The sequence below is a fragment of the Narcine bancroftii genome, chromosome 14 (assembly GCF_036971445.1).
Source record: "Narcine bancroftii isolate sNarBan1 chromosome 14, sNarBan1.hap1, whole genome shotgun sequence".
Lineage (NCBI taxonomy): Eukaryota > Metazoa > Chordata > Chondrichthyes > Torpediniformes > Narcinidae > Narcine > Narcine bancroftii.
The window spans coordinates 30,866,242-30,894,123 of record NC_091482.1 but is presented as its reverse complement, the minus strand read 5'-3'; the positions used below and the strand labels follow the sequence as shown (position 1 = coordinate 30,894,123).

Here is a 27,882-nt window from a genome sequence, read left to right as displayed (position 1 = left end):
TAAATTTTCTGAAAGTGAATTTATAAATCTTAGATCGTAGTGTCTTCTAGTGGAGTAATCTGTACAATGATTAGGTATTGCAAGAGAGGTCATGTCTCATTCTTTGCCAACATCACCTCCAAAAACCCCACCCCATTCGTCTTTCCACTATTGTGATTCTTAGTTTTGTCAGTCTTCACTACAGGAAGGTGACTCAATCTACAGATGAAATGTGAAAGAACAGTTGTATAAAATTACCTTAATGCAAGGCCTTTTTAATTATTGGATGCAATGTTGGAGCCATGGAGAATTAGATAAATTAAATATTCTTTACAACAATAAAAAATAGAAGAGGTAAACAAATACAATTTCTTGGGAAAATTAGCACAAAGGATGCTTTAGGATCCAGTTTCCTTGCATGGAAACCGCAACCTCCTGAGTCAAAGTTACAACATTTCCAAGCAATCTCATCAAAACCAATTCTTCCTCCAATAAATGATCAACCTGTGTGGCATATTCATCTGCGATTCCTCTCTATACCTTTTGCAATTTCCAAAGCTTTGCCAGCTTACACATCTACAGTCATGAGGATGGGACAGATCTCATTGTGGTAACGTACCACTCTGTGTCAACTTTCTTCCTCCAGGTTGTTTCTGCATCCTCAAGAAAATCAGAGTGTGGAGGAATAGTATCATTTGAAAGCCAGTTCATCCTGAAATTTTAACACCGCCAAAACTTAGGAGCCCTAAGGGTCTTCATGACTAGAAGTGGCAGGCTGCCCCAACATAATTCTGGTTCCTAACACCCAAGGCCTGCTCCGATGTATCAAGATTCACTTTTTAAAAAAAAAGATATCCAGTTATCCCAAATTTATCCAAAAAAAATCAGATTTCATAACCTGGTATAAACTGGGCATATAAACTATGTAATAACTTCCAAACTGGTTAGATAAAACTTTCAGAGCTTCACTCACACCAAACTATTGTGGCAAGAACTGAATGAATTTCTATAACTTATTTTTAAAGAAGTATCCCACCAGTTAAATAATGCATCATTCAACATAATTTTATCCCCAGTTTGGTGATTTTTAATACAATCTTAAGATTTTTCAAAAAGTTTGATAAATCCCTTTAAAAAAAAGTTGAAATATTAATTTGTTTATAAATAAAATTAAAATAGGCACATTTCAGAGCTGCACCCAAAATAAGATGCAAATATCTAGTCGCAGTTAAAATATACACAGTATACACGTAGTTCTCAACTATGTCAGCCAGAGTTTTGGTATAAGCTGAAGAAATTTGTATTTTTTTCCTTTAAACATTATAGCACCAGACTTTTGAAATCTGTTTTTGAGAGTCCAACCAATATTGTAGAATGGGAACCACCTCCAAAACTAGTCATGACTGCCATTTCTCAAGAGAATACTGCTTAATGTGTCACGCAGTTATAGTAGCAAAACACTATCACATCTTAGCACGAGTCAGATTAACATATACCCAATGAACCAGCCAGATCCGGCATTACGAACATGCCGCCACGCATACATTGACCATTTTCCTCCAAACTCAATTCACTGAGCAAAATCCATGAGGATATACAAGCAAACACTGATAACATTAATGTATGTGTGTGGAAAAAAAAAACAAAACAACAACCATTTTTCCTTTTTGGGGAGAAGGAGGAAAGAGTAATAGAAAGAAAATCAATTTGGTTTCCCATACCCTAACCAAAGAACAGATTTAAAAAGGGTTAAAATCCATTCACGGAGGAAAAATGAGAGGTAGCAAAAGATGTCAAGAAGTATTTCAAAAAAGGTATAATATTTTCTTATCCCAAAAAAAAAAGCAAGGTTTAGAATTCTTACATAATGAATAAAAATATTAAAGAAGAGATGAAAAGAAAGAATCAACATTAGCCTCCAGTTCAGTTTGCCTTTGGGCACAGGAACACTGCAGAAAATGGTGCTGTTACTGGGTATTGTGCCCTTTTTTCACCCCCCCCCCCACAAAAAAAGGAAGTGCAGCATTATGTACAAAGGGATCAGTCCAGAAAGGTTCTCAAATTGCATTTTACAGCAACTTTTAAAATAGAAAACTTCAAGTAAAGCTATGTCTGTTGCTTACCGTGTCACTCATTACTGCAGTATCCAAAACTCAGATCATCAATCATGGCCAGTTTTGAAGTGTACAAACTTAAGACGAGGACGTCACTCTAGTCCAATGAGCTTCTCGCATTATTGCAGAGAATTTGTTTTCAGCAGCCATAAGCCATTTGATACTGCAGTTCAAGCAGAGGGAAATAAAAGACCTACATTTGAACAGAACTTTTCTCAAGTATATATTCTCATCTTTTGAGGTCAGTTGCTTGCACATCACGACTGGTGGTGTTTAGGGTACGAAAGTAAAAAGTGGTCATTTTTTTCGGAATAGTCAGTCAATGCGCAATGTTCATTTGCATTATTCACATTCCCAAAGGTCTATCTCTTCCGTACGTGTTGCCGTCTAGCCTGCAGTCTCTGTCTGCCTCCAGTCGATCGAGATCCAGCTCCTATAGAAAAGGATGGTGTGGCAGCTGGGAAAGAGAATTGATGATAGACTGTTAATAATAGGAGGAAACAAATACCACACCTACGCATATAAAATGATTGCAACGGTACAAATGATTACAGGGGAAGTGCTTTCAACATGGCATAACTGTACTATCAAAGGGAGGGAAGCAGGCAGAGAAAAAGAGAGAATAGGTGGACAGACAAAGCAATCCAAGCATCACTTTTCCCTTCCATAAACATTTCAGCAGTTTTGTTTTTGCTGGTCAGCATTTGAATATTTGGCCCATTGAGTGAATTCAAAGAGATGATGCTGTTTGATTTTTGAACTTCCACGCACAGTGAGACAGACATACGCTATTGGACATGTTGCAACAATCTGAGAACCATAAACATCAAAAAGTACAAATCTTCTCATCTATAATCTGTAAGGATTATCACAATGTATAATTTTTCTAAAAAATAAATCTGGCCAAAGTTTCCTGCACGGCAAGTTTCTCCTGTCACAGCACCATTTTACGTCTGTTTTTATTTTAAAAGTGGAGGATTGCCGGTACTTCAACTGAATCTATCATTCAGAGTTTCACCACAAACTCAACATGAATTAACATTCAATTTTACCTGTCTCCCTTCCAAAAAGCCTGCCAGAGAAGCGGCATGCCTACTGAAGTACTACAGTAGCATCAAAGTTCTAAATGACACTTATTCTGCCTGGTTTAACCATTTTGTTTGCTCAGCTCTGCAGGTCTTTGAACCCTTAGGATATGGATGAATTGATTGACAACAGGATAATTTGAGATGTCCTCATCTCTGACAGTTTAAATATCATTGTGATGTGCTCCTTGAATAAAAGAATTTTCCAAGGATTCGTCAGGCTTGGATTTCTACCTGAAGGAATAAGGGAGCACCGTGGTCTGGTTCAAGATTAATAATCAAAAGAACAAAAGTAAATCCCACCTTTGCAATTAAAATATATACAAAATGAAAAACTGACCAAACGAACCCTAATAAGGTGCACTCACACATGGATTTAAAACCAAAAGATATACTGTTCCAACCCATGCTTTCTTTTACCGATGTGTTTTATTTAAACAACCTTCTAAACTAATTTAAGACACTCAATTGCATCAAATCTGCACCACTTAGTAGAGTAGTAGTTCAATAGGACATCATCTTCTGCAGAACCTCTAGAAAGCCAACAATTACCAGTGGAACCAGATCTTGACATTTCTGATTCCCCCAATAGCTTTGAAATTTCTGGACACATGCAAAGTGATATTCCCTTCACTTTATTTTTCATTAGGTGAGGATGTAGCAAGCTTGGAAAGCTAAATGTCTGTTCTGCAGAGAACACAAATGTGTTCTCCCAGAAATGATGGTCACACATCAGACAAGTAAATCATGACATTCAGTGAAACAGATCCACTCAAACAACATTGGCCATTAAATTAATTTTTACAGCTCCACTAAATTAATATTTAGAGCTACACTATCTAATCATCTGATGTATGATGAATTTTCTGTACTGGTAATCCAGCAGATTGAAGATTAAACGACCATTAATTTTGCAGTATCTTCTTTATTTCCTCACTAAAGCACAAAATACACAAAACAGAGAAAGTCAATCAGACAACCATTCGTATTTACACACAAAAAGTCAATTTCCATACCAAATGCTGATGCTGCGCCTGCTCCTGGACTCCCAAAGTTTGATGCTGGAGTACTAGTGGTCCCAAAGGAAAAGTTTGCACTTGGAGTACTCTGCCCAAATCCAAGTGCAGTGCTCCCTGGAAGGATTACAGGAGAAATAGGTACATAAACAGTCATGAGTATTTTGGCTTAAAAAATGTTGGCACCTTTGCCACTGGTGTGAACCCATGGGAAGTGGGGGAGCAGAGTCACAGCACTCCTCCACGGGGTCTGACTCCAGTCATTATGCCAAACAGCCTGTAGAAGTGGTTGGCAGTGTTCTGCTTTTAAACATCAGAAAACCCACAGATGTCCATATCCAAGATGGCAATGCTCATGCTTACCAGCAGACCATGAGAAATGCAGGTTACTGGGGATCAATGACCAGTGCAGAAGACCAGAGGGAAAGAACACCCAGCCACCTGCAAGTTGAGGAGAAACCCAGGAGAAGATCTTACAGGGCATTGACCATGGCAGTGGACAAGTGAGGGGTTTGGAGGATCAAGGACTTACATCAAGCTGTGGGCTACTGGAGCCAGATAATAGAATCAGGAATGTGATTTGTGAGGTCACAGATGGGAAAAAGGGCTACAGAAGGGTCTCAGGTATTTGCAGCTTCCTGAATCAGATTCAAAGTAGGAGCTCGGGTTCGCTATGGGAAGGAATAGGAGACCATGCGGCTACAGAGGTTGTGGGAAGGCAGGAGAATCCATGGACATTCTGCGTCTCTGAAGGGACTCTTGTGCTCCTCTTTCTCTTATGTTGCTTCTCTTATTGGTGGAGATGCTGGGCTAGTGGCACCTTTGTACATCAAGCAAAAGTTTACAAAAGTTGTGTATTTATGTCAATGACAAGAAATTTTGAATCTTGGTTTTTGACAAAGACAACTTCCATAAATTGCCAACTTTAAAGTTTCACTAAATTTTCTCCAGTTATTTATTCCCTTCTTCAAAATAATCACACTTCTATTGATCTCATGATTTCACTCATGTCCAAAATTTTAACCACTTCTTCCTTGAAGGCATATGTAAATTCTCACCAGGCTGGGTGGATAATTCTAAACATTCATAGAACACCATAGCATAGAAACAGGCCCTTCGGTATGTGCCAAACTATTATTCTGCTTTGTCCCTCTGACCTGCTCCTGGACAATATCCCTCCATACCTCTCCTCATCCACGTACCTGTCCAAATTTTTATTGAAGATCAAAACTGAGCCCGTGTTTAACAATTCAGTTGGCAGCTCATTCCACACTCCTACCACTCGGTGTGAAGTTCCCCTTAATGTTCCATTTTAACTTTTCCCACATTCACCCTTAGCCCATGTCCTCCAGTTTTTTTTTCTCTCTTAACTTCAGTGGAAAAAGCTTCAGTATCAAAACGTCTCATTTCAGAGGAGTCACGTGATGGAGTAGAGGCCAGTCGGGAAAACCAGCCCTCTCCAGGAAAATAGAAAAAAGTCAGGAAAAAGTAAAGCATAACAGAAATAAAGTACAAGAAATAGAAGATGAAGAGAAAGAAGATGGCTTCCAAGGAGAAAGTAAGAACAGCTGGAAAAAAAAGTTAAAAAGTTGCTAGACAAGAAGGAAGAAGGCCTTACCGGCAGGAAGGAACAAGATGCCGTGGTGACGAGGAACACCCGACCCTTGAGGTCAGTACCTGCCCTGTAGGGTTGCTACAAAAATGGCTCTCGGAGCCAAACAAAAGTGTGCAATCAGAGGAGAAAGAGGACACCGGCAGGAGGGGGGCTCAGCAGAGGAGTGGGCTGTCACAGACCAACCAGCTGAGAGATGCCTGACACCAGGGCTCTCAGCTGGAGGATAAAGAAGAGAGCAGAAGAAGAGGGTGCAACAAAACAGTTGTGGAAGACAGATGGAGGGAAGATCGACAAGAAGACCAATGTCAAGAAGCACAACAGACGAGCAGCCCAAGAGGGAAGGAACAGCAAGAAGAGGCCCAACAAAGAGATACAAGCAGCTCATCAGGAAAAACAGAGAAGAAGACACAAACACAGATACAGACACAGAAGAGGAAGAAGACCAAGATCTTCACAGAGAAATAGAAGGTAAAACTGATGGACAAAGAGAAATAAAAGGTAAAACTGATGAACAGAATATAGATAAAGTCTTTTTTGAAGAACAAATGAGATCACTAGAGTTTAATGCAATTAAAAGGAAAATGAAAAGAACAGAAAATAAAATGCAAAGGTTAGAACTGGTAATGACAGAAATAGGGAAAAGAGTACAGTGTGGAAGAGCGGGAAACGGCTGTAGAAATGGAAGTGAATGACTTAAGAGAAAAATTGGAAGAAAGTGACAAAATAATTAAAGAGATACAAGAGTTGTTATCTCAGAAATCTGATATGTTGGAAAATTATAGTAGGCGAAACAACATAAAAATAGTGGGCCTGAAGGAAGGTGAAGAAGGAATTTATAAAAGGATGGATCCTGAAGGTCCTGAAGGTCCTGGGAACAACAAAATGCAGGAAGAAATAGAAAGGGAACACAGAGCATTAGCTCACAGGCACATCAAAAAATCTTAGTGAAATTTTTGATATTAACGACAAGATAAAATATACTGAAACGGGCAAGGAATAAAATTAGAGAAGATAATAACCCATTGGAATACAAGGGTCAAAAAATATTTTTTAACCCAGACATAAGTTTTGAACTCTTAAAGAGGAGGAAGGGATTTAATACAGTGAAATCAACTTTATGGAAAAAAGGTTACAAATTCATATCAAGATATCCAGCCGTGCTTAAAATATTTATACCTGGGGAGCAAAACTGACTGTTCTCGGATCCAGAGAAAGTGCAAGAATTTGTAGAATGTTTGCAGGACAGGAGAAGAGATGTAAAATGAATTAAGAACAGCGATAAAGTATATATGAAGATGTAAAAACAATGTAAATGTAAAGAACTAAAGCAGGAAAAGCGAAGGGAAGAAAGGGAGTGGGGGGGGGGGGAAAGAGGAGAGAGCTTTGTTATGTGTTTTAAAAAAAAGTGTTTTCTGGAGAGGACTGGGTAGAGGGGGAATAACTGTCACTGCAAAATCAGTTGACGCTGCAAACAAGATCGCAACCCAAATGGAAAGGGGAGTTGTGGTTGCCCGGCAAGGGATATGGGGCAACTGAAAAAGGGGGGGGGAGGGACTTTTGGGGTTAAGGTATTAGTGGATGTGGGAACTGCGGGGGTACTTTATATCTTATATGTGTTGTCGTACATTAAGTGTAATAAGAGAAAACTAAGAGGTGGCAAAGAAGTGGAAAAGAGATGTATGCAAGATACAAGATGGCCATGTTGAACTATATGATTATAAACATTAATGGAATACATAACCAAATTAAAAGGAAGAGGGTACTGAATTTATTGAAGAAGGAAAAAATAGATATAACATTTCTACAGGAAACACATCTAACTGAAGCAGAACATAAACTAAAGAGAGACTGGGTAGGGCACGTAACGGCAGCATCCTATAATTCAAAAGTTAGAGGAGTAGCCATACTAATTAACAAAAATGTACCAATCAAAATAGAGGAGGAAATAATAGATCCAGCAGGGAGGTATGCAATGATAAAGTGTCAGATATACTAAGAATTTTGGAATTTGCTCAATATATACGCACCTAATGAGGAGGATCAAAAGTTTTATGCAGGATATTTTTTTGAAGATTGCAGACACACAAAGAAATATATTGATAGGAGTGGATTTTAACCTTAATTTGGACCGAATGTCAGATAAAAACTGGACAAAAGACAAGTAAAAAGAATGAAGTAGCCAAATTTGTGGTTAAATCAATGCAGTAAATTAAACTTATGGATATATGGAGGAGGCAACCCCCAAGAGAGAAGGAATTTTCACATTATTCGAGTAGGCACAAAACTTGCTCAAGGATTGATATGTTTTTGTTGTCAGCCCATATTCAAGGGAGAGTTAGGAAAACTGAATACAAAGCTAGACTACTATCAGATCATTCACCCCTATTATTAGCAATAGAACTGGAGGACATCCCACCAAGAACATATAGATAGAGGTTAAACTCCATGCTACTTAAAAGACAGGAATTTAGTGAATTTATTGAATGCCAAATTAAAACATATTTTGAAATAAACACAGGATCAGTGAAAGACAAATTTATATTATGGGACGCAATGAAAGCCTTCATTAGAAGGCAGATAATAAGTTATGTGACTAAGATGAAAAAGGATTACAATCAGGAAATAGAGCAGTTGGAAAGGGAGATAGTAAGTACAGAAAACGAATTAGTATAAAGGGATGATATAATGAAAAGGAGAGAACTGGCAGACAAAAAAATTTAATACAAAACATTACAAACGTAAAAGGTGGAGAAGAACATGATGAAAACAAAGCAAAAGTATTACGAACTGGGAGAAAAAAATATTAGCCTGGGAACTTAGAACAAGCTAAAAAACAAGACTGGCATCAAGGAAAAAGACAAACAAATGACATATAATCCAACAGAGATTAATGAAAATTTTAAGGAATTTTATAAATAATTGTATCAAACTGAGAACGAGGGGAAAGATGATAAAATAGAAGAATTTTTAGCTAAAGTTAAACTGCCAAAATTTCAACAAGAGGAACAAGAGTTTTTTTTAATGTATCCTGTACTTCCTCTATTTCAAATGGTTTTATTAAAAAACTACTGAACAATAAAACACCAGGAGAGGATGGATTTCCAATAGAATTTTATAAAAAATTTAAAGAGTTATTAATTCCTCCTCCCCTGGAAGTAATGAACCAGAAAGAAGAAACACAAAACTTCCCAGATTCACGTAAGATAGCAATAATTACAGTAACCAAAGACGGGGAAGGATCCACTAACACCAGCATCATATAGACCAATATCTCTACCCAACTCAGACTATAAGATAATAGCGAAATTATTAGCAAACAGATTGGCCGAATGTGGACCTAAAATAGTAAAACAAGATCAAACAGGATTTATTAAGAAAAGACGAACAGTGGACAATGTCTGCAAACTTATTAATCTAGTAAGTTTGTGTGTGGCTTGGCAAGGAAATAAGAAACCCACACTGGGTGTTGCTCTAGACAGAGAAAAAGCCTTTGACAGAGTAGAGTGGAATTACTTATTTAAAGTTTTACAGTAATTGAATCTACCAGAAAAATATATAAATTGGATTAAAGCATTGTACAATGGACCATTGGCGAAGGTAACAGTAAATGGATACGCATGGAGTCACTTTAAATTAAGTAGGTTAACTAGACAGGGATGTCCACTATTTCCCCCCCCCCACCTCAACTGTTTGCCTTAGCAATAGAATCTTTGGCAGAACTGATAAGAATAGAAAATAAAAGGGATAAAAATAAAGGAGTACAAAATCATTTTACTTGCAGATGACATCATAGTATACCTAACAGAACCAGAGGTATCAGTAAAAGAATTACATAAGAAATTGAAGGAATATGGAGAAATATCAGGGTACAAGATCAATGCAATTAAAAGTGAAGTGATGCCAATGAGTAACGCAGACTATACAGAATTTTAAAAAGAATCACCATTTAAATGGCAAGCACAAGCAATCTGATACCTAGGGATCAGGTGAGATAATAACTTAAGCCACTTGTACAAACTAAATTATCAGCCACTAATAAAGAAATTGCAGGAAGACTTAGAACAATGGAAAGAATTACTGCTAACGTTGATAGGGAGGGTAAACTGCATCAAAATGATTGTGTTTCCAAGGATACAGTGCTTATTTCAAACATTACCAATTCCCTTAACAGAAAAACTCTAAGGAACTAAAGAGAATAATAAGGAAATTCTTGTGGAAAGGGAGGAATCCAAGGGTATCGTTAGATAAATTAACAGAGAGGTATAATCAAGGTGGTTTACAGTTACCAAATTTTAGAAATTATTATAGAACCGCACAATTGAGGTATTTATCAGATTTTTACGAGACAAGGGAAAATCCAGACTGGACTAGGTAGAGCTAGATAAAATAGGGGAAAAGGTACCAGAACATATACTTTATAAGTGGGATGAAAAGCTGGTGCAATATAAAAACTCACCAGTATTGCATCATTTATTTAATACATGGAAGAAGATCCACTTAGAAAGGAAAAAAAAGGAATGATCAAATACCAAAATTACTATTGATACAAAATCCGCTAATCCCTTTTACAATAGACAACCTTTCCTTTAGAGAATGGAAGAGAAAAGGAATCAAAAGAATAGAAAACTGTTTATTGGGAAATAACTTATTAACATTTGAAGTACAAATATGGAATAACTCATGGTACAATGTTTGCATATCATCAATTGAAAGTGTATTTAAAGGATAAATTGGGAAACAGCTTGAGATTACCTGAAGGAAGCAGCTTTGAATATGTGATTACAGACACAAAGATAATCAAAAGATTTATAACCAACATGTACATTAAGCTGCAAGAGAAGGAAAATGAAATAAACTATAAACCTAAGCAGAAGTGGGAAAAAGATCTAAACATAAAGATAAAAAATGAAGTATGGGAAAAGTTATGCTCTGGAACTATGAAGAATACAATGAACACAAGGTTATGCATGATACAGTATAAAATGGGATTCAACATTATCAGATAGATGTTTTCACTGTAAGAAGGAAATGGGAACAACAGTACATGCAACTTGGGCATGTACGAAAATAAATATGTTTTGGGAAGAATTAAATCAGATACTAAATAAAATTACAAAAAATAACATACCAAAAAAACCAGAGATATTTCTTTTAAGTAACATAAGGATTAGAGAATTAAGCCTCAAATTGGATAAAGTGCAAAAAAAAAATTCATTATGATAGCCTTAGCGATAGCAAAAAAAATGTATAATGTCAACTTGGAAAATGGAAGAGAGCCTGAGTATACAGCAATGGTACATGGAAATGAATAAATGTATTCCATTGGAAAAAAATAACATACAATTTAAAAAATAAAGTGACAATGTTTGAACAAATTTGGGAAACATACATGGAGCATATCAGAGAGAGCTTGCCAACAACCTCCATCTCCTAAAATGAGAATGAAAATGGTAAGACAGAATGACTAGATTCAGTGTGTAATAAATAGATGACGCATTTTTCTGGTTTATTTTCCTTTGTGTGAAAATATTGTTTTATGGTTTTATTGTATTGTAGATGGTGAATGTTCATGGGTATTGGAGGGGGTTGGGTAGAGGGGAGGGAGGGGGGGAAAAAGGCCACTGTGTAAATTTAATGAGATACGTTGTATATATTTTGGTTGATATGGCTCACAGTATGAAAAATTTTTTTTAAACTAATTTCGGCCTGAAATGACCGACATTTGCAGCCAAAGAATGAATTAACTTAGAAAAATAAAACAAGCCAAGATTACATAACAAATGAGTTGATATTGATGAATGTGAAAAGAAGCAGGAAATTGGAGAGTATATTCATAGATCATATCATTAGCAGGTCACGGGTTAACGGGTAGATAAAAAGCTTTTCCTCGTTTGCTGAAGCAGACCAGACTAGAGGTTACATCAGACATTAATTAGCTTGATCACTAAGCTCCAGATAGGTTTGTCAAATCAGACACCCATGAGTATCAGATACTGACAGCCAAGACACCCGATTACAACTGATCAGGAGGAAAAAAAAGGACAGTTCAGCTGCCTGAATAGAGGGCCGAGCAGAAACAGAAGTCCAGTGTCTTCATCAGCTACAAGGACAGCAAAGATTACCATGCAAAGTGGGGTTCTGAAAGCACACCAAGCCACACACAAACCCATTCTCAGGGAAGAAAGTTACAGTGTTTACAGTTCTGGTCACCATAGGACTGGAAAGATGCAGAAAAGAGGTTGCCGAAGAGGTTTCCAAGGCTCCAGGACTGGGGTTGTTTTATTTGAGATAGGAGGCAGATGAAGATAGCATCAAGCTGCTGAAAATAGAATATTCCTTTAGCAAAACGTCAAACAACGAGGCACAGATTTGAAAGAAGAGATCAAAGGATGAGCTTCTAATAAAGGCTTGGAAGGTTGGTAGAGGCAGGAAAAAAGTATTTGGACACCAGCAGAGACCTTCAGGGTAATGGCCTAACTGCTCCACGGTTATATTAAACTGGCTGGCTCTTTCATCACCAGCAAAGTGATGGATTTGTGCTGGGACTTGTGTTGTTTGTCAGACATATAAATGACTTAGAATGACAATGTATATGGGCTAATGAGCAAGTATGATGAAAAAGCAAAAACAGAATGCAAAAAAGGTGGTCTTATGTTATCGAGGGACATAGATACGCAGGAAAGTTGGGTGGAGAACGAGCAGATGCAATTTAATCCTGGCATGAACTTTGGCATACAAAATGCTGCAGGGACCTCAGCAGAGCACGAAGACATAGCTCTCTAAAAAATGCAACCTGGTGGATAGGGGAGTGAAGAAGCCATTTGGCATGATGGTGCAAATAATATGCTGCTCAAACAGTAGGCGGAATCTCTCAATCAACAAACGGTTTAATTCTTTGAAGTTAAACAGAGTCCCACCTCAAAAAATACATAAAAATAAAGCAGAATTTTCTGATCGGTGTTTTAGGTGTGGTTTCTTCTGGGGAACTTGGTAGTTATAAAAGTTCACTTCTCTAGCCGTAAATCTAAATTTATTACCATTGTGTTGACAATAATCAGGAAATGTATAGCAGTAACATGGAATTCCGATTTTCTATGTTAAAGCATGGAAGTGCAAAGTTGTGTTCCCCTTCAGAAGATTACTTACAGTCTTAGGAATAGATAGAGTGTTTGTCAAAATTTGGCAACCATATTTAGATTACTTAAATGCCCAGATGGTATAATTTAAAAAAAAATTTGTCAATTCGTATACTCCTTATTAGAAATTTAATTCTTTTAAAATGATGTTGAACTTTGCTCCTGTTGCTTTTTCTTTTCTAGTTTCTTTTTACCTTCTTTTAAATCTGGGAAAGGGGGCTCTGGGAGAAGAGGGGCTCTCCTTTCCTTTTTTATTTTTTTTGGACCTTATGAATGTTTTACTATGATTTTATATTCAATGTATTATTGTTATTATAATTGAGTCCTATTTTCTGTATTTTCTTAAAACCTAAAGAACATATTTTTAAAAAGTTAAACAGAGCATCTGTCTCAACAATAGCTTTTAAAACTAAATTGGTATCTTCACAAGTCACAGGCTATTCCTTGCAAGATAGAATTATTTTTTCTGCTTTGAGTAAAAGTGGTTTGACATTTTAACAATGTCTGAAATCTTCAGCAGATGAAGTACTAACAGAGACAAAGCAAATTGCTAATGCCCCAGAACTGCCACAAATACATTTTTAAAAAATTGTTGATGAAGGATTAACCTCTATTTTTCCTTCCACTGATGGGGCCCAACCTGTTGTATATTTCCAGCTTTTTGTGTTTTTATTTCAATCAGATCAAGGCTTATCAGGTTACCTTCCATTCTCAAAATCCAAAAAAACTCTCAGCCTTCATGGTCCATATAAACAATTCATCCAATAGTGCTGTGGAGGCTCAGTTGCCAAGAATACCCAAACCAGAGATTGCTCGATTTTTGAATGATTATGGCGCACTGGGATATGGTATTGTGCAGAGAAGTGGTGCAGAGAGAAAAGATAAGTTGTGATTGTATTGACTAGAAGAGCAGGCATGAGCAATCAATTGGCCTACTTCTGTTTTCCTTACATTCGTAATCTGAAATAAACAATTCAATGACAGGCAATATAGTGTACATTAACAAAATCCTCAGTGCAAACTCCAAATGTGATCATCATTTATCTGTGATTGACTCTTATATTTCTTAAAGTGTTTGATTAACCATAATCTCTCAAATCTCATCGGATCTGGTACCAATTGCAGACCATTCCAGGCAACATCCATGGAGCACATCGAGGATTCTGAAAGCACTGGCTTAGCCTGTTTTGTTTGATTACACCACTTGAGAGAACATCATTGCAGAAACACAATCTACCCATTCAACTCCCTTTAATAGCTTGAAAATTTAAATCAAACCAGATGTAACGTTCCTTAATTCTCAGGACTACAGTCTTAGTTTCTGTAATCTTTCCTCATTTCACTTCGGTGATGATAATCCCATAATGGCTACTGCAATACTGTCATCTTATTTTGATTTATCTATTTTCAGGTCTTAGGAAATGCTATTAATACTGCTCCTGCTAAATTCCTCTCAAAGAGCTAGTGAGCAATTAGCCAAGGCTAGTAATTCAGTGCATTTTGTAGATGACATACAGTGTAATGATATACCTACAGAGGAGGGAATGAATGTTTGGGATGATGACCAAGGCACCACAATTTTGCTTTGTTCTGACTTTGAACAACTGGAATTTTTGATCCAGCCACATGTAGAGTATTCTGGCACATTGCTGACATGTTCTGTAGATAGATGGATAGTTTTGGGAACTCAGGGAGAGATCCACTCTCTGTATAACTATTTTCTGACAGTTTCCTGTATTTAGTTAATTATTTTTGCCCAAATGCCAGCCCCAGATTGTTTATGGTAAATAATTTGATCTTGGCATGCCAATGAACACAAGTGCAGGCAATTGGACTCCCTTGCTGGACAACACCATTGCATGAGGTTTGGGTTATTCAGGTACACCATCCTTTATCCAGAACCCTTGGGGGACAGTGTGTTCCGAATTTCAGTTTTTTCCGGATTTAGGAAAGCCAGATTTAAGCCCACCCAAATTGTACTGCCGCATACACCCCCACCCCCTTCCAATCGTGCTGCCGGTCTCTTCTTCCCCCCACCCATCACCCGACTCGCGCTGCCGGTTCACCCCCCCATCGTCTGACTCGCGCTGCGGGACACTCGCCCACCAGACTCGTGCTCTCAATCTCCCCACCCAATTGCCTGACTCGTGCTGCCATCTCTCTCCCCACTTGCTGGATTTTGGAGCTTTCCGGATTTTAGATGTCCAGAAAAAGGATTGTGTACCTGTATGTATATTTTGTTGTTGATATTTGACTTGACATTGACATAGCCGCTCTCAGTGAAGTCCGCCTTGCAGATGTAGGCAGCCTCCAAGAACACGGCGCGGGCTACACACTCTACTGGTCTGGCAAGCCTATGGATTAACGCCGCCTATCTGGTGTAGGCTTCATGGTCAAGAACTCCATTGCCTCCAAACTCGAAAACCTCCCAACAGGCCACTCGGACTGGATCATGTCCATGCGACTACCTGGATGCATCCCCGATCCAAACATTAGCACCTCCTGGACGACGTCCTGGTGCGAGAAAGAGACAAGCGAGATGTGCTCCACACCAGGGTCATGCCCAGGACGGAATGCCACACTGACCACCGGCTGGTTCACTGCAAGCTCAACCTTCACTTCAAGCCAAAGTCCAGGAACAGTAAAGCCCCCAGAAAGAGGTTCAATGTTGAAACCTGCAGTCAGACGAAGTGAGAGGTAACTTCCAGGCAAACCTCAAAGCAAAGCTCGAGGATGCAATCCACCTCACGGACTCGTCCCCTGAAACCCTCTGGGATCAGCTGAAGACTACCATACTGCAATGCACTGAAGAGGTACTGGGCTTCTCCTCCAGGAAAAGCAAGGACTGGTTCGACGAAAACAGCCAGGAAACCCAGGAGCTGCTGGCAAAGAAGCGAGCTGCCCACCAGGCTCACCTTACAAAGCCATCCTGGCCAGAGAAGAAACAAGCCTTCCGTCGCGCATGCAGCCATCTTCAGCGCAAACTCCGGGAGATCCAAAATGAGTGGTGGACTAGCCTCGCCAAACAAACCCAGCTCAGCGCGGACATTGGCGACTTCAGGGGTTTTTTTACGAGGCTCTAAAGGCTGTGTACGGCCCCTCACCCCAAGTCCAAAGCCCGCTGCGCAGCTCAGACAGCAAAGTCCTCCTCAGCGACAAGATCTCTATCCTCGACCGATGGTCAGAACACTTCCAATCTCTTTTCAGTGCCAACCGCTCAGTCCAAGAATCCGCCCTGCTCCAGCTCCCTCAACAGCCCCTAAGGCTAGAGCTGGATGAGGTCCTCACCCGGGAAGAGACATATAAGGCAATTGAACAACTGAAAAGTGGCAAAGCAGCAGGAATGGATGGAATCTCCCCCAGAGGTCTGGAAGGCTGGCGGCAAAACTCTGCATGCCAAACTGCATGAGTTTTTCATGCTGGGACCAAGGAAAGCTGCCTCACGACCTTCGTGATGCCATCATCATCACCCTGTACAAAAACAAAGGCAAGAAATCAGACTGCTCAAACTTCAGGGGAATCACGCTGCTCTCCATTGCAGGCAAAATCTTCGCTAGGATTCTCCTAAATAGAATAATACCTAGTGTCGCCGAAAATGTTCTCCCAGAATCACAGTGCGGCTTTCGCACAAACAGAGGAACTAGTGACATGGTCTTTGCCCTCAGACAGCTCCAAGAAAAGTACAGAGAACAAAACAAAGGACTCTACATCACCTTTGTTGACCTCACCAAAGCCTTCAACACCGTGAGCAGGAAAGGGCTTTGGCAAATACTAGAGCGTCTCGGATGCCCCCCAAAGTTCCTCAACATGGTTATCCAACTGCACGAAAACCAACAAGGTCGGGTCAGATACAGCAATGAGCTCTCTGAACCCTTCTCCATTAACAATGGCGTGAAGCAAGGCTGCGTTCTCGCACCAACCCTCTTTTCAATCTTCTTCAGCATGATGCTGAATTAAGCCATGAAAGACCTCAACAATGAAGACGCTGTTTACATCCGGTACCGCACAGATGGCAGTCTCTTCAATTTGAGGCGCCTGCAAGCTCACACCAAGACACAAGAGCAACTTGTCCGTGAACTACTCTTCGCAGACGATGCCGCTTTAGTTGCCCATTCAGAGCCAGCTCTTCAGCGCTTGACGTCCTGTTTTGCGGAAACTGCCAAAATGTTTGGCCTGGAAGTCAGCCTGAAGAAAACTGAGGTCCTCCATCAACCAGCTCCCCACCATGACTTCCAGCCCCCCCACATCCCAATCGGGCACACAAAATTCAAAACGGTCAACCAGTTTACCTAACTCAGCTGCACCATTTTATCGGATGCAAGGATCGACAACGAGATAGACAACAGACTCACCAAGGCAAATAGCGCCTTTGGAAGACTACACAAAAGAGTCTGGAAAAACAACCAACTGAAAAACCTCACAAAGATTAGCATATACAGAGCCATTGTCATACCCACACTCCTGTTCGGCTCCGAAACATGGGTCCTCTACCAGCATCACCTACGGCTCCTAGAACGCTTCCACCAGCGTAGTCTCCGCTCCATCCTCAACATTCATTGGAGCGACTTCATCCCTAACATCGAAGTACTCGAGATGGCAGAGGCCGACAGCATCAAATCCAAGCTGCTGAAGATCCAACTGCGCTGGGTAGGTCACGTCTCCCGAATGGAGAACCATCGCCTTCCCAAGATAGTGTTATATGGCGAGCTCTCCACTGGCCACTGTGACAGAGGTGCACCAAAGAAGAGGTACAAGGACTGCCTAAAGAAAGCTCTTGGTGCCTGCCACATTGACCACCGCCAGTGAGCTGATATCGCCTCAAACCGTGCATCTTGGCGCCTCACAGTTCGGTGGGCAGCAACCTCCTTTGAAGAAGACCGCAGAGCCCACCTCACTGACAAAAGACAAAGGAGGAAAAACCCAACCCCAACCAACCAATTTTCCCCTGCAACCGCTGCAACCGTGTCTGCCTGTCCCGCATTGGACTTGTCAGCCACAAACGAGCCTGCAGCTGATGTGGACATTTACCCCTCCATAAATCTTCGTCTGCGAAGCCAAGCCAAAGAAAAAAAGATTTGGATTCTCAGATCAGGGTGAACTGGCCAATTAGACTTAGAAGGAGTCAGAGGGTGGTGGTTGAGGTTGTTTCCAACACTGGAGGTCTGTGACCTTTGGTGTGCCACAGGAACGAGTGCTGGATCCACCAGTTTGTCATCTACGTTAAACATTTGGATGACAATGTAGATTTAGTATGTTCCTGATAACACTAAAATTCCTGATATAGTGGACAATGAAGGTGGTTATATCTGAAATCACAATAGGATCTAGATGAACGGGAAAAGTGAGCCAAGGAATGGCAGATGAAATTTAACTCTGGCAAATGTGTAATGTTGCACTATGGCAAGTCAAACTTAGACAGGACTTGGTTGGGCGCTGGAGAGTGCTGCAGAACAGAAAGATTAGGGGTACATACAGGTACATAGTTTTCTGAAAGGGGTGACAGAGCCAAACAGAATGGTGATGAAGATGTCTGTCTTGTACATCAGTCAAGAGAATTCATGTTTCAACTGTACATCATGTTGGAGAGACCGCACTGAGAACACTGTGTACTGTTCTGGTCCAACAATAATAATAAGAAATATATAATTAAGCTGGATTGAGTGCAAGAAAATTTCTGGGATCAGCGCAGCAGGTTTGGATATGCTGAACTTCTCTCTCTGGAACACCAGAGGCTGAAGGGGAAACCTAAATGATAAAAAATTCATGAGAAGCATAGATAGTAGTCAGATTCTCTACCCTGGGGAAAAGGCAAAAACAAGGGCAGTTTTAAGGTGAGAGGTGAAAGATAAAAGCGGGAGGGGCAACCGTTTTCCCACACAAAAGATGGTAGGTAAATAGAACGAGCTGCTAAAGGCAGTGGTGGAGGTAAGAACAATGGTAACATTTGAAAAACATTAGAAAACAGACACATGCATAGAAAAAGTTTAGAGGGATGGATAAACTAGAGAACTTGGGTCTCGACAAGTTGGGCCAAAGTAAAACTGACTCGATAATCAGACTTTGCCTACTATCGTCTTAATGTCAATGCAGGCAGGCAAGGACAGTATCTGATTTTTCATTGTTTCCTTGCCTGCCTCTCTATAGAGCTTTATTATCCAAGGAATTAAAAATGTAATCAACCCCAAAAACATCTTAAGATAGTATCTGACCATGTCTGTCCTCACATTACCCATTTAGAACAATTAATGATTCAGTAAGGGAAATCTGAAATAATAATCCAAATAAAACCAATATATCGACACAATATATGTGTTTCCAAAATAATGCATAATTAAAAGAAAAATATATTTTTGTATTCATATTAATCCTATCATGGGTTCATATGGCTGCACAACTGAACTTGCAACTTTGTTTAGTGAAAAGCAACTGCTGAAGCAGCAGCTAAGGTTTTGTAAATTCAGAAAAAAAAACATTTATGCCATATTTATTAAGCAACTTGGCCTTGCTGGAGCAAAGAGCAGAGGTGTTAGAAATATGTCAAAATAATCTTCCAAAGCACACTTCTTTTTGCTTATGCTTCCCATTGCTTGAAAGCAACTAATAGTGAGCAGCGAAAGCTGAAGGAACATGGCAGCATTGCATGAACTTACCAGTCCCAAAATTCAAACTGGGAGTTCCAAAGTTGAACCCTAATGAAACAAAATGGTGACTGTCACCGGCAACAATCTATTTTCATTTAAATTACAAATTAAATAAGTACTTCATTGTATTCAGTCTCTGATGTGAACTCTGACCTCAACCCAATTATAGCTTTCTTTCATGAAGCTGAAAAGCAGATATATTGGATACAATCTTACCGCCATAAAAATATGAAGCAGGTCACGTTTTTAGAGGAACAGACAAATTGAGCCATCGCATTCTGTAAAATTAACTGCTTCGTGCGAATCTGGTAACAACTATACCAGATGATTCTAGAGTGAGACAGCAGAAAAAGGCACCCTTGCCCACCATGTCCATACCAACCATCAAGTATTTATCTGTACTAATCCCATTTCCATTGACTACGACGTTTTGGCATTCAATTGCTTGTCTTGTGAGAGTACCTGCACCACCTTCTCAGCTAATGCCTTCCAGATTGCAATACCCTTCGGATGAAAAAAAAGACTTAAAAGCTTCTCTAATCCTTATTTTGGAAATTTTTTTTGGAGAACTGGTCATTTTTTAAAAACAGCCCAGAAGCAACAGCAAATCATTTGTAAGAGTGTTTAAACAACAAGACTTTAAGCATTAAAAAATATTTAACTTTCACCAAAAAAAATGATGACCACCACCAATCACCAACAAATCCCCGAGGCCCCACTTGTGCTGGGAGCCCTAGGACCACTGCTGCCAGTGGGAGCCTGAGGTCCCCAGTCAGTTCGGCTCCAAAAAATTTGGGATAAATGAGGATTTCTGATTTGCTTTGGATATCCTCATTTGAGATTCTTTTTATGTATTTTATATCTCTAAAATTATACAGTAAATACTTTGTTATTCATCATTATGACGGTCTTAATGCCAAGCTATGCAAAATGTTTATTTGTTTTATCAATGAATTAAAGCTACATAAAGTAACAGCCACAGAGTTTGATTTGTTAAAGAGATCGAAATTTGGAATATCGTAGCTCATGCTTTTGGAAGATGATACTCTGAAATGTGGATATATTAGAATAAGGAAAGTGTCGTTTATAACTGAGGATTTTGGAGAATCAGATATCAGATAATCGGAGTTAAATTCTGTTCTTTTCCCACACCAGCAATTTTTGAATATCTTTAAAAAGTTAGATTAAAATGATTAATTTCAACTTGCTGCGATTAAATGGGAAAAATGAAATGTTTGATTTCAATGAAATCGAAAAGCTTTACAGTACCTCACTCCTAAACTTTAGTGAGATTGGACATCCCAAAGACATAACCCACTCCATAAAAGGAAGTTCCAAGAAGCTGCCATGATTGAACTTTTGATCTTCCTTCACCAGTAAATTTGCATTATTCTTTCAACACCAAAATATTCCACCTAATTTTCTAGCCATTTTCTAGGACCAATTTGTCAGTGAAGTTGGATACAGCTCCCGGTCATCAGAGCATTAATTAGTAATTTTATCCATTTCTAACCTTCCCCAATCAAATTTACTCAATTTGCAGAAAGTCACATTGTTAAAGCTTGAATAATGAAGAAACCACAAAAACTTTGATTTTTTTTTAATGTCAAAACATTCACCTAATCTTTTGAATATAATCTATCACAAAATTTTCTCATCACAGCAAACTGCATGAAAATCCAAACCCAGTAAAATGACTTAGTTACCATCAAATGCAATAACCACGATTGACAGTACTGAGCTCAACACAAGTAAAGACATAAACAAGGAAATCAGGATAACTTTAAAATAACATACAAGCTTGTTCTCCAGTTTCAACCAAAACAGACCACAAAATGTTAGGATTCACAAGTGCTCCACATATAATTTTAATTGAGCCTGTGATATGGATCCGAATTAGTCAAAACATCACTGAGTTAAGGAGCACTGGGGAGTGTTTCAATTATTGTCATTAATGTTTTTACATTCTGCTGTGAGCTAATTATGAATCGAAAGTCATGGATTTCAAAAGCTTCTGCTTTTCTGATCAAACTCTGCTAAAAATCAATGCAGATCACATTAGTTTTGCATGGCTCACTGAATATCCTGTAAACACTCCCAGCTGAGAAATTTAATGTTCTTTTAAATCCTTCAGCTGCCCTGTCTCTCAGTTGTTTCATGAATTGTTCCCTTATTCTGTTTTAAGAGCCTGGCATACATATTCTTTGGTCTTGGTGATTTATCTAGATTTAGCTCCCTTGAACCCGTTAATAGCATCAGAAGATCGATCGATCATCAGCCAATGTGGACCAATGAGCCATTTACACATCAACTGCAAACGTTTCTCCCAATGATTCTACCACTCACCCACAGGGCTATTTATAGCCAACTCTACCAACACACTTTCTGATCAGTATTTCACTCTACTCTCTTTAGATTCATCTTGTTTTAGCCCCAGAATATTTACTTTGATCAAATGTCTACCTTGAAAGATCACTTCCAGGTAGAACAGAAAACCTAGTATTGTAATTGTTGTTTCCATTTTGATGCACACAAAATCCAACAGAGGCTCGAACAGTATCCTGCATTCTTCCCACGACCTACAAAATCCTATCATGGTTATCAGACCCACATAAAATAGAAGCAGAACTCAACTTGAGGAATGAGGCTTGCTTCAGCATTCCTACAAACAATTTCAACAAGTAAGAGCTTTAATACAATCCCCAACAACCTCATTTCCAGTCACCCACTCCTTTCTGTCCAATGGTATGAGATCAGAGGAAAGACGAGCACACCTTAAGGCTCACGTGTTGCAGAATACAAAGGCTGATTAGTCAGATAAAAGGAAACAGCAGGCCTAATTTGGCCCACGAATTGCAGTTTCAACATCCCTTCTTCAGGAATCATTAGCCCCTTTTCCACTGGCATCCCAGTTAATTGGCTGTCCAGAGTCCATTTCACTAGGCCACTCTTAACGGGGACACTAATTGCTTTTCCACTGAACACACTCATCCCCGGGGATCGGAGTGTTCAACCTTTGACTGGAAATGGGTGACTTTCGGCTGTCCCTAGTTTTATCAGCACGCCAGCGTCAACAAACGCCGGGGATTTGAGTAGGGGTAGAGGCGGTTAATCCCCAACGTGAAATGACATCATTTGACGCTGATGTTTGGACCGTGTTCCTTTTCCACTGGACCCTGTCCCAGTAAATTTCCAGTTAATTCTTGGGACAGGGTGCCAGTGGAAAATGGGCTATTGCTTTTGTGTAGAAAAATTCACCGACTTTTAACATGTTGGAAAGATACAAGTAAAGGATCACTCACCTCCAAAAGCAGATTTATTCTCAACTGTGTTTACAGCTCCAAAGTTGAACTGAGGAGTACTCTGGTTCTGTGTCCCTTGGTTAGTCAATGAAGGCCCAAACAGATTTTGAGATGATGATGATGTTGGTGTGGAAGTTGCAAATGGGACGGAAGGGTTTGAAGCACAAAATCCACTCTGACTTGAACCAAAGAAGCCAGCTGTAGCTATGTTTGCATTTGAGGCAACTACATTGGTTGTTATGACTGGCTGGTTTGAGGAACCAAAAGCAACACCTTGTGCAGAGCCAAAGATTGAACCAGTTGTACCACTACCTGAACTCTTGGTAGTGCTGAACATTGGAGCAGCAGTAGAAGAGGTTGTTGTACCGAATGAGAAACCCACTGAGGTGCCACCAAAAGTTGGTTGTGTAGAAGTGGACCCAAATCCAGTCTGAGCTGTAGCACTTCCAAACACGGGCTGGCTCGGAGTTCCAAATGCAGACTGTGAAGTAGTACTCTGAAAAGTTGGTTTGGTGGGTGTAGCTCCAAAGTTGAAGGGAGTAACAATGTTGCCAAAGGCAGGGGGTTTACTTGGGGTTTGTTGAGTTGCTGTAGCATTAGCTCCAAACAATAACTGATTGCTTGTGCTTTCAAAGTTAAGCTGTGTTGTCAAGCCCCCAAAGGGTGGTGTGCTTGTGGAATTACCAAACAGGGATGTCTTTCCTGAGTTTCCAAATGCATGTGTGAGCTGAGCACTCGAAGTGGTTGAAGGCGTCGACACCGAAGGGGTAAAATTACCAAATAAATTTGAAGTAGTTGCAATGCTTGATGATGCCTGGCTTGGAACTACTTTTGACTGTCCAAAGACAGCAGCTGACAGCCCAGCTGCTGTTGCAGTGACATCTGCAGAACTCTTTCCAAATTGGAACACTGTGCTTGGTGCAGCAGTAGTAGTAGTGGTTGTTGGGTTTGAACCAAACTGAAATTGTTGCTGGCTTGCCAGGTTGTTGCTCGCAGTAGGAGCTATATTTGGTTTTGATGCAACATTTTCATTCAAGCCAAAACTAATTGCAGCTTTTGTACATTTCACTTCTGAATCAATGCTTGAATTTGTTAATACACTGGGGGCCCCAAATTGAAAGAGAGTCGCATTTGATTTGGTAGAATTTGTGGGAGGTGGAGCTTCATTATTCTTTGTTGCTTGAACGGACTGCCCAAAATTAAAAGGTGCAGATGTGGTGGCGGCAGTCGTCAGTGTCACAGAATTACCAAACACTGGTTTGAATGGCATGATTGAGGTGGCAGAGCTTGAGGTTATTGGTGCTGCCAAGCTTATAGGTGCAGTGAGTGGTACTCCTGAACTCAATGTTGCTGCTGTGACAATGGCCTGCTGTGTCACTGGCAGACCAAACACTGGTTTAAACTCAGGTATGATGACAGATGAAGGAGCCGTGGTGCTAATCCCTGTTGGGATTGCAGCCACTGTGCTTGACAGGATAAAATTTGTGCTTGGAGATGAATTCCCAGTACATGGAGGCACATTAATTTCAGGCCCTTTGCTAAGTTTACTTTCTTGTGCACTAACCAGAACAGAGACCTGGCACGAGTTGGTAGTAGTGGTGATTGCTTTGGGAACAGGCTTATTGATTGGTGTTACAAGTGACTGGGTAATGGAGGGACAGGAGAATTTCACAACATCGACTGGTTTAAACCCTGCAACATCAGTTGCCATTGTTGTGGCAGTTGTAGGAGGAAGAGGAGTAGGTGATGGAAGCAATAATTCACCCTTGAAAGTTTTTGCAGAAGCTTCTGAGGTTTTAACCGTATTACTTGGATTCATTTCATTAACAGAATCTGATAAAGGGAAAACAATTAATTACTTTACGAAAATACACCAGAAGAAATCAATGAATTCAAAACTCCAAACTATCAAAAATGCTTTGCATCCTTTTTATCTTCAATATGAACCTTCCCCAGACTAAAAAAAACATTGTTCCATCTAATTTGCAAGTATTGATCCAATTATTTTTCACAAACAGCTCAAGATAAAAGAATTCTATTAAAGTGCTTCTTAAGTTACGTTTCCACCCAAAATTGACACTTGGAAGCAATCTAGTACATATCTGCCATATATTCAATGTTAGCTGTACAAGATCCAAATTTCTAATTTCTTAAATATAGATTTGGTTGTTAAAAATAGATTTGCTTCAAAGGTACATAGTTGCAAGTGAGAATAACAAATTTTGAGTATACTCAAATTAAGTTCAAATATGCTAGGTTTTTGAGATTGGAGACCATTAAAAATTAAATTTGAAAGTTCTAATGGCTTTTTCATCTCAACTCTGGATTCAATATTCAACCCTCGACAATTCAATGCAGAGCAAGAGAAACTAGTGGTATTTTAAAATAATATCTTCAGCATTCTCAGATACCAAAGGACAGTTCACAACAATTTTAAGTACTTGCTCATTTTCCCATCAAAATCTTCCAATGCTAGATCATAACTCACTAGCTAGCTTTTTTACATCTACACCATTTTCACCGAGAATTACTACTCCCTAATGAGCATCAAAATCCCCTTCATGGTTTTGAAGGTTTCAAATATCCTTTGAACTTTCCAATAAGTACAATGCCATTTTCTCCAGTCTCTCTGCACAATGCAATTTCTTCATCTTCCTCAGATTCTCATTAATCTTGTCCACGCTCTCTCCTCGGGAGGGGATCATTCCCAAAAAGTACTGCTAATAACATTCCACGTTCCAATTATGGATCACTAAAGATTTCAGATAATTTCCACAAAATGTAATTTTCTGCAAGTACTGGGGGCAGATTTACCAAGGTCTCTGTGCTCCTGCAATCATTTTAACATTAATCACATGTTTTCCCTCTCTCCTTGATCCCATTTTTAAAATTTGCTATCAATTAAATGTTTTCTGAAAAACTGTAAGAGAAAAACAACTACTTTGAAGTAAATTTCTTTCATAGTCCTCAAAATCTGGAAACCATGTTGACTACCATAAAAATAATGCCTTTTTGGCAAGTATAACTTGTAATGGCACTCAATTAAGACATTGGAATTAAACGGCAAGCAAATAAGAGAGAGAGAATCCCAACAATGGATTTAGAACTGAGAATACAATTTTTCCCCCCAGGCACAATTAACCAATGACAGTTCCAAACATATTGAAACCAGTTCTGGGACAGCATAGCCAAATGCACACTGAATTCTGCCACAGTGCCAAATTAGAGCCAGTTTTGTGTTCATGTCCATTGGGAATTCATACAACAATCCAAATTCATTTGAACCCAACAGACTTCAAGCAACCAAGTGTTACCTGCATATGCGAGTTATGCTAAATCATTCCAGGGAAAAAAATAATTCTCCCTGCGCTTGCACCTGGCTCAATCTGCCTGATGTATCTCTCATCGGCTCTTCTGCAGATGTTTAAATATGTTTCTCTAACCATTCAACTCACGCTGAACAGAAAATCGTTATGATCAGTAAGTATATGCCCATTATTACGCACCTGAAGTGGTAATCACATTGGTATGGTCCTGCATCATCTTCAAACTGTCCAGCAAGGGGTTAGATACAATGGCAGAAATGGAGGTGCATGTAGATGTTGAATCAGCAGAGCTTTCCACTACTGGGGTAGTGAATGTTGACACTGAAGGCGCTGTAATAACAGGCTCTGAAGAGTTTGAAGGCTCTGTTAACACCAAATATCAATCTAAGCTTAATAACATACTTAAGATTGTGAATTTCATTCTGCTTTAAGGAGACACCACACAATTTTTAACAGGACAACGGCTGCATTGTTGCTACATTAAAATAATTACATCAATTAGAGAAGGTGATTACAATTTAATTGCATTTTGAACTCTGCTCATTAACTAGGCTTCATGAATATTTTCCAATTTTTTAAATCTTAGGGATTTGATTGAAAAAAACATTAAAAAGAGCTCCAAAGCCTTTTTCCTTTCAAAATAACTGAACACGTGGTGTCCAAAATTTAAAATGACTAATCCTAATAATTTCCACATAACAGAAGCTGTTAATAGAGATCTCACTATTTTGAATTTCAATGTTTCCAGCAAAAAAGACAACATTTCAAAAACCAGTTTGTTCAATACCTCCAGACCCACAACTTAATTAACAAGACATAAAATAATTGAACATGTACTACAACAGATCAAGACTATTTTGGGCACTAGTCAGCCGAAGCAGGCAAACATTGCAGCAACTGTTGCTGAGGCATAGTAAAAATATTCAAAGGCTATTGCACTCTTGACATTGTGCAGGTAATGGAGAACAGGATTTTCCCTTTTCCTTTTAACTGTGCAGTGTTTCTTAACCTTAAGCTGAGTACCTTCAACCAACTTTGAGCTGAGCTAAAGTGAGGTTTGGGGAGAGGAGTGCAAGTAATCAAAGAAATGCCCAAGGTGTACATTCTGCCTAATCTTCAGACATCCCAGTTGGAAACAAGGAGTGCAGAACGAGGCTGCCTCATTATCCATAGCAAAGGGTCCGTTTTCATATTCAGGCTCACCCGGAAATGGCTAGCTGAATGCAGCAGAATGGAAAGCCTTCATTCAACTTTACCTTGTCGAGGCCAGTCATCACTTTCTATCAACCCCTGCCACAGGACCCCACCTCTACACATCAAGCCACCATCTCCAACACCATCTTCAACCTCTTCACCTCTGGTCACCTCCCCCCCACTCCCAAGGCTGTCAACTTCATTCTCTCCCACCCCATACTGCCCTTTTCTACCTTCTACCCAAGATACACAAACCCAACCATCTGGGTAGACCAATTGTTTTTGCCTGCTCTTGCCCCACCGAACTAGTTTCTTGTTACTTTCAACTCTATCTTTTCTCCCCTGCTCTAATCCCTCTCCACCTACATGCTACATCCACAACACCTCACATTCCTTCCTTCTCCTCAATGACTTCAGATTCCCTGAACTGGACCACTTCATCTTCACGATGGATGTGCAATCCCTTTATACCTC

At 39.5% G+C, this 27,882-nt stretch overlaps 1 protein-coding gene across 2 annotated transcripts in view; it reads right to left on the bottom strand.

The window, feature by feature from the left end:
- Positions 1 to 2,303: 2,303 nt before the first annotated feature.
- The window catches only part of pom121 (POM121 transmembrane nucleoporin), a 56,232-nt gene continuing 30,653 nt past the window's right edge, over positions 2,304 to 27,882 (bottom strand). Inside the window, exons 10-14 of one of the 2 annotated variants that reach the window (XM_069910670.1) lie at positions 26,395 to 26,577; positions 22,889 to 24,721; positions 19,596 to 19,634; positions 4,195 to 4,311; positions 2,304 to 2,550 (exon numbers count right to left, since the gene is read on the bottom strand). In XM_069910670.1, the coding sequence (XP_069766771.1) occupies positions 2,456 to 2,550; positions 4,195 to 4,311; positions 19,596 to 19,634; positions 22,889 to 24,721; positions 26,395 to 26,577 (2,267 nt within the window). In that variant the 3' untranslated portion in view covers positions 2,304 to 2,455. The remainder of the gene's footprint in view (positions 2,551 to 4,194; positions 4,312 to 19,595; positions 19,635 to 22,888; positions 24,722 to 26,394; positions 26,578 to 27,882) is intronic. The other variant, XM_069910671.1, reaches the window with a different exon arrangement.